Raw genomic sequence first — 10058 nt, forward strand, 5'->3', positions numbered from 1 at the left:
ATCGTGCATATGTTTTCCAAGAGTTAGAACCGTGTTGAGCTCCTCCAAAAGCCGAGAGTGATTTACTCCACAAAGCGTATTAATGTCTGAATCACTGGTTGATACTTACTTCAAAGACAGCTGTATCTCCACACACACACACACACCACACACACTACACACACACACACACACAACACACACACACACACACACACACGACACACACACACACACACACACAACACCACACACACACACACACACACACACACACACACACACACACACACACACACACACACACACACACACCAACACACACCAACACACACCACACACACACACACACACACACACACACACACACACACACACACACACACACACACACACACACACACACACACACACACACACACACACACACAACATCTGGCTAACTGACTGCTTTAGTCACAAAGTATGTTTGTATGTCATGATGCTAACAGTCAACTACCACTACGTTTTTCATTAATCTGTATTAAAAGTTTAACACACAACATTTGGTTAGCTTAGCCTAGCTAAAAGCGTATTTTCCCAGATGTCAAGATATCCTTTAACACACTGCTTTAATCGTACACATGATCTCACATGCAGGATAGTGGCAGAACTCGGTTTAAACCCGCCTTCACTATTCAATATCCCTATCCATACAAACACATGTCGATCAATTCATTCCAGCTTCAAACATTTATTTTGGGTCGCTGCATTTGTCTGAAACGCGTGATGGAGCAGTGGATAAGATTTAAGGGATAAAAAAGACAAAAAGACATGTTTATGTTACATGAAGCGATGCATGGCATTGAGGGTTCATTCTGGAGAAGCTCAAATGTTTGTGAGAGCCTTTTAGCTCTGGAGAAATTAAATTCACTTTTATTTATCATTAATTGTAATAATTAATGAATTATGAACATAAAAGGCCCAACACTGTGAAACCAGCTTCCTAATTCTGATTGGCTGCTTTCCCCTGTCTTACATTATATTAAACTGTATAACTTGAGCTTCAAACAGTTGTTCACAAGCAAAACATGTTATCTTAAACGTGGAATTATGATGTTTATTTTCTAATTTTTACTGATGTCCTTCATCTCTCCTAAAATCTTTTAAAAGCACAATTTGAGGAGATGAAAAAAATACTTTTTACCAAGTCTAAACTTTGGGAGAGTCTGAGGATGATAACTCACGTTGCTGACCAGGTAGATGCCTCGCCCTCTTGAAGATGCCACTGGTTTAATAATCCAGGGGCCCTTGTCCTTGGCAAAACAATCTGAGATTGAGGCAGGAAGGTTGGGAAGAGATTCAAACAGACATAGAAATGTACATGTTTAGAATGTGCAATGCTTGCAAACATAAGGAGAGGTCTACTCTGAGAAACACAAGGAGAGGTGTTCTTACTGCAGAACTCCTGGTACTCCGAGGGAAGCACAAAGGTCTGAGGAACGATGTGGAAGTTTTTGAAGCCGTGAGTCTGCTGCATTCGCTGGATGTTTTTGTACAGGCGGTCTTTGCGTGTCAATTCATACGACCTGGAAATGAGCAGAGTCTCGGTTTTAAAATGCTTCAGCACTCCACTTCACAGCCTCGACACTGACAGAACAAAAAATACACGCATACATAACAAGCAATAGATCGCCCTCTGCCTGACAGCGTGATTCATTTCATGTTCCAGAGAGGCACCGGTCCAATCTAAGCACGCTTTGCAGTGGAAGCCAATGAACACACCGCCTGAACTGACGGGCTAAGAATGGCTCTGTGGCGATATGTATAACACAGAAAGCAGTGGCACCACACTTACACTGTAAAACACTCTATCATACCTGGGAAAGTGGTTGACCTTCTGGAAATCTTGAAGGCTGCGTAGTATGTAAGGCTTGAGGTGAGACCCGGTCCACATGAGGTTAAAGTCATTGCTGTTTGGGTGAACCTTAAAAAAAAAAAAATCTGATTCAGTGCTCAGAAAATCACATAACAAAGCCATTGCTCTCCACGATGAGTTTCAGATATCTCTTTATATATATATTCAGAAATCCACCACATATGAAATCTCAGTTAAATGTTATCCAAGAAGCAGATCGTACACCAATAATCTGGAGGAATACAGCTCTTTTTGAAATGATCACATATGAAAGGCCAACTTGACAGATCTTCATCACCCTGACATTATTTATCAGTTTTATTTTTGTTTTACTCCAACAGTTCATAAGGAGGCAGACTTCACATAGGTTCAGTTGAGAGGGGAGAGACAGATGTTTGCAATAAAAGGCTTATTGAAGTTTGGCTGTGTCGCGGCAGTGGTAGACCCTCGCCTGCCTTTGATGATGGGTTAGTGGGAGTCAAGAAGCATCGAAATGAAATAAAAAGGGAATTAATTGCAACTGCTATGAAAGAGCCATAATGGGTATTGTGTGCCCTTGTTAAACAGGATTAATGCTCTTTAGGTCGTTTTTTTTCCTTGGGTGCAATCCCCAGCTTTGACATTGATATTTATGTTAAGGCAAATTAAAAGAGGTCTACCATACATTATCATAAAGAGCCGAGAGGTGCATAAATATTATGTGCAAATTCCCTATCTATACATTTTTGCACATTTAGCTGCCAGTGTCAAATTGAACGTATTTGTAAAAGTATTGTTTTAATTTTTGTATTGTAATGTTCTATTCTATTTTATGTATCTATAACAAAACAGTAAAAAAAAAGTCCTTGCAAGTGACAACCTACTTGGCAATAAATTAAATGATTCTGAATTAAAAAAAACAAAGGGTTCTTAGGCTAATCTTTTCAATTTGCATGATTTATTGGAAAACATTACCTCATGGAATCCATGATTGGCGAGTAGTCCTCGTACCAGGCGGCTCTCTGTGCGCACAATCTTGAAGGCCAAATGATATCGCTCTAAGGACAACAAAATGGAATTAGTATTAAGTGTATTAAAGGCTCCAAACTTTCAATATCCTACCATTACTTTTCTAAAAGTCATTCAAAGACTTGTAGTGTACCTCCAATAGAGCAGATTTCCCCATCTTTTGAAACAGCTGCTTCAGGGAAAAACAACAGAACGGGGATTGCCTTGCTGACACCGCTCCAGGCAATGCAGGGGTGGTCTCTAGTGGACAAACCATTCAAAGACATATTTAGAAAAAAAGTTGCTAGAATAACAATCTTACGGAGAAAACGTCCCATTAACAGTATCATACCAAATCACTGCAGGATGATGTGAATAGCTTTATTTCAGTCAGGCAGATAGAGACAGAACCACACACATGTCCAGGAGGTGCTTGACAATAACAAACCCATATGCTGTTTTAATAAACACGCTTGTAAAACTGAAGACTATCTGATAGTACCAGACACAGCCTGCTTATCAGGGGCTGAAAACAAGATAAGGTACATATAGCATGATGATGGAGAAAAACTCAACCAGGCATGGCCGCTGTTGATAAGGTGCCGAGGCATGTAAGCAACTGCTGCCCCTCGCTTACATTTCTAGGTGTGTCAGACAAAGCTGCAGATAGATTTTTCACTGTGGTGGTTTTGTTGCATGTCCCTTAAATATTCAAGCTATTTTGAACAAAAACAACTATAACGACTAGGGACATTTTACAGGGAAAGAGGCTGTGGGTCAGAGAGTTAGTGCGTTGGTTCAAACCCCGCTTGTATTGAGCATATGTAAGTTGCTTTGAATAAAAGTGTCTAACAAGTGAAATGTAATGTAAAAGAGAAAGTATCAGACAAAAGGCCAAATTGTTGCCATCACATTGATAATTTGTCAAAGTATAACTATTTAAGCTACAATTATTTGGTTAAAGCCATATTGCTAGTGTGCTTGTACATGCACTTACATGTGTTTGTCTTTATATGTGCTGTGATCGTCCTGTGTGTGCCAGTAATGCTATACTTTGCATTACCCTTTGCATTATTCAAGGTTGTCTGTCGTCATAACCTTTAACTGTAATGTCGACTAATATCAACCCCCCCATAACAAATTAAGTGAAAACATTAGAGTCCAAGTTAAGCAGAAGAACCGTTTTAAATCAAATGTGCTGTCCCTATTTGTTTGGTAATGAATTGAAGTCGGAAAGGATGCACTCCTGCAAATACTACATTTCTGCAACATAAAATCCAAGTGTTCTACTACAGCAGCAGCGTGATAATGATGAATAAACTCATGTCATTTCTGCTCTGGTTGCATCTCAATCCAGCCCCATCAGTGAAGAGAGCACTGGTCCCTGGGAGGTTAAACCCTATGCAATCTATACTAAGCTGATGGAAGTTAGAGACACAGTGTCGCCCAGTGTACGACTAAGAATAGCTTAAGAGGGAATTAAAGATAACTTAAAGCAACAGTTGCAGCTATGATCTGGATGCTCTTCTCTGTCATTCAGTTAAACTTTCATCAATTATGCAAAATAAAAGCTTCCTTGAGGTGTCATTCTGTCTAAATGTAGCTTGGTTTAAATTATTAAACAGGGCTTCTTCTGTAATCCTGCACACATGACAGATAACATTACATGATCAATAAACTACGGAAGAAAATAGTTATATAATACAGCTATTACAAAATGAACAATGCTTACGGTTTGCAGGGTGACACTGATACTGTATTTAGAGGGAAATGTAGTCTGGATCAGTTTGCTAAGGATCTTACTGACACAGAAAGAGGCCAGAGTAATTCAGAGAGCCTCGTCCAGAAGCTGCAGGGACTGTGAGCAAAATCCTACGTGTCTCCACAGTTTGCAAACGTATAACTGCTATAAAAGTGATGCAAAAAATATCAATGGAAGAGCCTGTTTTAAAGGGAAGAAACACCCACACAAGTGTATGTGATCAGATATGAGATGTAGGTAAGTATAATGTTAAGCACAAGAATGAACACTTTAAGTTGTCAGTAGTGTGGTGAAGTTGCACAGAGCTGCTATTTAAAAGCTAAACAAGGTCACTGAGTTGTTCCACCCCTGCAAAGGTTTTTATGGTATTGTTTTCTTATCTGAAACAAGGATCTAAGGATAGACTGTGTCAAATGCTGTGTAGACTCTAAAACCCACCAAAATAAGTGTGTGATTTGCATTATTAGGCTAATAACTGACCAAATTAAAATGAGTTCAGAAATAATCTTTATTTAACATCGAGATTAAGGATCAGTGATTATACGCTAAAATAATAGAGAAAGAATGACTAAATTGACTATTGCTGACTGCAGTACACCATAGTCTCTATTATGTGACTCCTCGGTAGACATAGTACTTACTCTTGCTCGTCTTCTGAGGAGGACTCAGAGTCCTCCTTACCACGGACCACAGCAGGCATCTTCACATTGAGAGAGGAGGACGAGGATCAAGTGTCTAGTGTTCACCATGGCACCTGACGCTACCAACACCAACTGCAAGAACACCTGACATTGTATAGCTGTAATGTCCATTCATGCGCAATATAATATTAATAGCCTACAGAGGCTAGCGAATAAAGAATGCTTATTCGTATTGTCCTGAAATAGTGTTTCACATTTAGCACAGGTAACCGAGAACAAATGATTTGATTAGCTCTACCTGTAGTGAAATTATATTTCGTTACACGTCCAGTTAAGACTAAACCCAGACAGGCAGCCAAACACTCGTTAGCTTAATAACACTCACTGACATCCTACTTCAGGTACAGGAAGCTAGCTATGTAAAGTCTGCTTAGCTCGAGACGTTTTTTAAATGCATTACAAGCACACACAAACGCAAACTTGCCTTTAACTCTCAGAGCCAGCTAACTGCTAAGCTAGCTGTTATCACCAGGGCCAGTTGATCATCGCGGTTAATCTTCCTGGTAACTACAACAACTGAGTAGCAACAGAGCAGGGAGCATGCGCAGTCCAGGACGATATTTATTTGTCCAAATGACCAAACTTTGCTTTGCATCCAGTGGTTGGACGTACGGTGGACGTGACAGTAATTGTATGTTACTCGATGTACTCAAATGGTAATAATAGTATAGGCTATTCAGTCCTTTGTGTTTTTGTACAGCATATCATTTTCAAACGGGAACATAAAATACATCTTCTGCACTGTCTATACTTGACCAGATTTCACGACAACATAAGACAAGAAAAATCACTCTCTCGCTCGCTATATACTCTTTGTTCGAACACAGCCTAGCCTTCAGCCTACACGTGACCTGATGTCTTGATTTCTATTGGTTGGCGAAGGAGGTAGGAGGAACCTGACTGCTCGTATGGGCCAATCATATGAATGGTACGATTGAATGGAGCCATTTCTTAAGCTTTGCTATTGGTCAACCCCAGAGTTCAAGATTGAAAGACTTGCCGTTGTGAGAATAACATCATACTGGGTTTGTTTGAGTCTCATTTAATGTGAAGTTCTCTCTTCTGTCGAAGGAACACGTTTACATGGTAGTTTTATAAAGGCCGCCAGGTAAATATAAGAACAAAATATTGTTGATACTATCATTATTTTTTATCTTAAGGCTTGTTAATTGTGTTAACCAGGTTGAAGCAGCGTTAGCCTGCTACGTCACGTTAGTTATTGCGGAATATCTCTTGTTAGACAGTCCTGTGGTGTGTTAGTCAGGTAACATACCACATACACCTGTAATTCTGCTTTTAAATGACCATCGAGCTGCACATGCATTTGCCTTCAGTTTGAATCCTGCACTGATAAATAACATCATGGTTTTTTCTCTGTGACAGGTGCGTCTCTGGAAAAAGAAAACATGGGTCGCTTTCTGAACGTCCTGCGGAGCTGGCTGTTGATGGTCTCGGTCATCGCGATGGGAAACACCGTGCAGAGCTTCCGAGATCACAGTTTTTTATCAGAGAAGCTCTACACAGGCACGCCAGAGTTTGGTGAGGAAAGCCGGTTTTATGGACAACACCAATGCACTGCACAGTACAACATGAAATGTCCCATCAAAACACATTTTACTCGAATGAGCCTGATGTTGGTGCTGGCAGGTGTTTATAAAATAGCATTAGAAAAAGAATATCTGCAATTTGTGTCAGCTTCTAAGACAACATTTGGACTGTTTATCAGTGTAAACAGTCAGGAATATTAAGAGGCCATAACCCAAACATCTAAAACAATCTTTAATGTTTAGGTCCACACTGTTGGGCCAATATTAATATTTGTGATTTAAAAGAAGTCTGATGAGGAAACTCAATATTGGCACATTACAAAACGACATTTTTCACAATAATATATTACATTTTGTTTTTGAAGAATTAGAGATATGTACTCAACTGGCCCTTTTGCAGTTACAATGATACACATTGCTCACTCAGTAGTCTCTGTTGGAAAATATAATGGTTCCTTTTTTGACTCTTTCATTCCTGAGTTTCTGTTTGCGTGTAATTTCCTCAGTTAATGGTCTCCAAGCTCGAACATTTGGGATTTGGACGTTACTGTCATCGATCATCCGCTGTTCCTGTGCCATTGATATCCAGAACAAAACGTAAGACAGCTTCTCACTTTCTGCACCTCCTTTTGTGTTTCTGTTGGCAGTCTTCTTACTGTTTGTTTCCACTGTGTGTCTCCTGCAGGCTCTATCACATCACCTTATGGACATTTGTGCTGGCGTTGGGCCACTTCCTGTCTGAAGCCTTCATCTACAAAACTGCTCCTCTGACCATCGGGGTCATGGCTCCTCTCATTGTTGCAAGTGAGTGAGGAGTGATAGGAAATACAGTATTCCCCTAATCATTCATTGTAATGTATTATACCATCCATCCATCCATCCATCTTCTCCCGCTTATCCGTGGTCGGGTCGCGGGGGTAGCAGTTCCAGCAGAGAGCCCCAAACTTTTTTTCCCTGGCGACATCAACCAGCTCTGACTGGGGGATCCCAAGGCGCTCCCAGGCCAGCGAAGAGATATAATCCCTCCACCTGGTCCTAGGTCTACCCCTTGGTCTCTTCCCAGCTGGACGTGCCTGGAACACCTCCCTAGGGAGGCGCCCAGGTGGCATCCTAACTAGGTGCCCGAACCACCTCAACTGGCTCCTTTCGACGCGAAGGAGGAGCGGCTCAACTCCGAGTCCCTCCCTGATGACCGAACTTCTCACCTTATCCCTAAGGGAGACACCAGCCACCCTGCAGAGAAAACCCATCTCGGCCGCTTGTATCCGCGATCTCGTTCTTTCGGTCATGACCCATCCTTCATGACCATAGGTGAGGGTAGGAACGAAAATGGCCCGGTAGACAGAGAGCTTTGCCTTCTGGCTCAGCTCCCTTTTCGTCACAACGGTGCGGTAAAGCGACTGCAGTACCGCTCCCGCTGCTCCGATTCTCCGGCCCATCTCACGCTCCATTGTTCCCTCACTCGAGAACAAGACCCCGAGATACTTGAACTCCTTCACTTGGGGTAAGGACTCATTCCCTACTTGAAGTGGACAGTCCATCGGTTTCCTGCTGAGAACCATGGCCTCAGATTTGGAGGTGCTGATCCTCATCCCAGCCGCTTCACACTCGGTTGCGAACCGATCCAGTGAGTGCTGAAGGTCGCAGACCGATGAAGCCATAAGAACCACATCATCTGCAAAAATTAGTGGTGCAATCCTTAGTCCACCGAACTGCAGACCCCCTCCCCCAAGACTACGCCTCGAAATCCGATCCATGTATATTACAAACGGGATTGGTGACAAAGCGCAGCCCTGGCGGAGGCCAACCCTCACCGGAAATGTGTCCGACTTACTGCAGAGGACCCGGACACAGCTCTCGCTTTGGGAGTACAGAGATTGGATGGCCCTGAGTAGAGACCCCCTCACCCCATACTCCCGCAGCACCTCCCACAGTAACTCCCTGGGAACTCGGTCATACGCCTTCTCCAAGTCTACAAAACACATGTAGACCGGATAAGCGTACTCCCAGGCCCCCTCCAGGATCCTTGCGAGAGTAAAAAGCTGATCCGTCGTTCCACGACCAGGACGGAATCCGCATTGTTCCTCCTCAATCTGAGGTTCGACAATCGGCCTGACCCTCCTTTCGAGTACCTTAGAGTAAACTTTCCCGGGGAGGCTGAGTAGTGTGATGCCTCTGTATTATACCATATTTCTTCTAAATCCTAATGGCATCTTTATGTGTTTTTCTAGGTTTCTCCATCATAGGAATGCTGATTGGGTATCAGTGCATCCCAGAGTCACAAGAGCAAGTCGGAGCTCGACAGAAGAAGCGTAACTGAGTCCCGAGTTTTCCACCGCACCTCAAAGTGACCAGCTCCTAGAGTGCTGCTGCTTGCCTTGAAGAACTTGAGATCTGTTTGAACATTCATTTCTCACTGTTAACCCTCTCTATAGACTACATAACATTGGGTTTCGTGTTTTTAAACTGACATTTTACACTTCAGTGCAATCAAACGGTCGGACGGAAGGTCATGTTAGTGATGAATCTATGCTGGCTAATAACTACTTAATTCACAAACGATCTATACATGGAGGTTTCATTTAGTTATTATCTTTACTGTCAGGCTAAATGACAATCATCTGTATGTGTATACGCTCATAAATGATTCCACTTCCTATACATTTTTTTTATTCATTATCCACCAAGGAGCACAGATGACTCTACAGTCTAAAACTATGCTCTTTATTACAAAGTCTCATAAACACAATTATAAAGAGTTATTCTGTATGTTTGTTTCGTGCTGTGAAATGTTTGTACGCCCAATTATTGTCCTATAAAACGTTTAAAAGTGAAGCGTTTGGTGCTTTCTAGTTTCTAATTGTATTTTTTCGTTTTCTGGTTCATGATAAGAATTTTAAATTCAGTAAACATGAGCACACTTTTAATGATGAGGTATTTAAGACACTATGTACATTTGTTCATAACTCCCCCATTATATCGAGAGAGGCATACGGTAACACCTTTTGTTTGTCCACACAGATAGGGAACAAAACGAGCTGCATCGAGTCCTATTATTCAGGTTTGTAATGTCAACGATGTCTTTACTCTATAAGTTCCTTAAGAGTCATAGGTAACACTACACTGTTTATTCAGTCAAAATATAGAATAGATCAGCCCTTGTGGCTGGTAACAACATCTGGAGT

The 10058-nt window shown here is 41.7% G+C and overlaps 2 protein-coding genes across 8 annotated transcripts in view; one reads left to right on the forward strand and one right to left on the reverse strand.

Moving 5' to 3' along the window:
* Positions 1–5831, reverse strand: part of ttll5 (tubulin tyrosine ligase-like family, member 5) — a 50841-nt gene extending 45010 nt beyond the window's left edge. For 4 of the 6 annotated variants that reach the window (XM_034222124.1, XM_034222126.1, XM_034222125.1 and 1 more), the window contains exons 1-7: positions 5751–5831; positions 5267–5398; positions 3018–3124; positions 2831–2913; positions 1839–1945; positions 1417–1547; positions 1206–1288 (exon numbers count right to left, since the gene is read on the reverse strand). In XM_034222124.1, coding sequence (XP_034078015.1) covers positions 1206–1288; positions 1417–1547; positions 1839–1945; positions 2831–2913; positions 3018–3124; positions 5267–5325 — 570 coding nt within the window. In that variant the 5' untranslated portion in view covers positions 5326–5398; positions 5751–5831. Of the gene's footprint in view, positions 1–1205; positions 1289–1416; positions 1548–1838; positions 1946–2830; positions 2914–3017; positions 3125–5266 lie in introns of all 6 variants that reach the window. The other 2 variants (XM_034222122.1, XM_034222127.1) reach the window with 2 other exon arrangements.
* Positions 5832–6241: 410 nt separating this feature from the next.
* erg28 (ergosterol biosynthesis 28 homolog) lies at positions 6242–9708 on the forward strand. 2 transcript variants are annotated; one of them, XM_034222082.1, is made up of 5 exons: positions 6242–6351; positions 6710–6865; positions 7380–7470; positions 7559–7677; positions 9105–9708. In XM_034222082.1, exons 2-5 carry the CDS (start codon positions 6733–6735, stop codon positions 9191–9193), a joined length of 432 nt encoding a protein of 143 aa, XP_034077973.1. In that variant the 5' UTR covers positions 6242–6351; positions 6710–6732; the 3' UTR covers positions 9194–9708. The 2 variants fall into 2 exon arrangements, with proteins under 2 accessions (XP_034077973.1, XP_034077972.1); XM_034222081.1 differs by having other exon boundaries at positions 6301–6434.
* Positions 9709–10058: the final 350 nt, after the last annotated feature.

This window comes from Gymnodraco acuticeps, unplaced genomic scaffold, assembly GCF_902827175.1.
Source record: "Gymnodraco acuticeps unplaced genomic scaffold, fGymAcu1.1, whole genome shotgun sequence".
NCBI classification, from domain to species: domain Eukaryota; kingdom Metazoa; phylum Chordata; class Actinopteri; order Perciformes; family Bathydraconidae; genus Gymnodraco; species Gymnodraco acuticeps.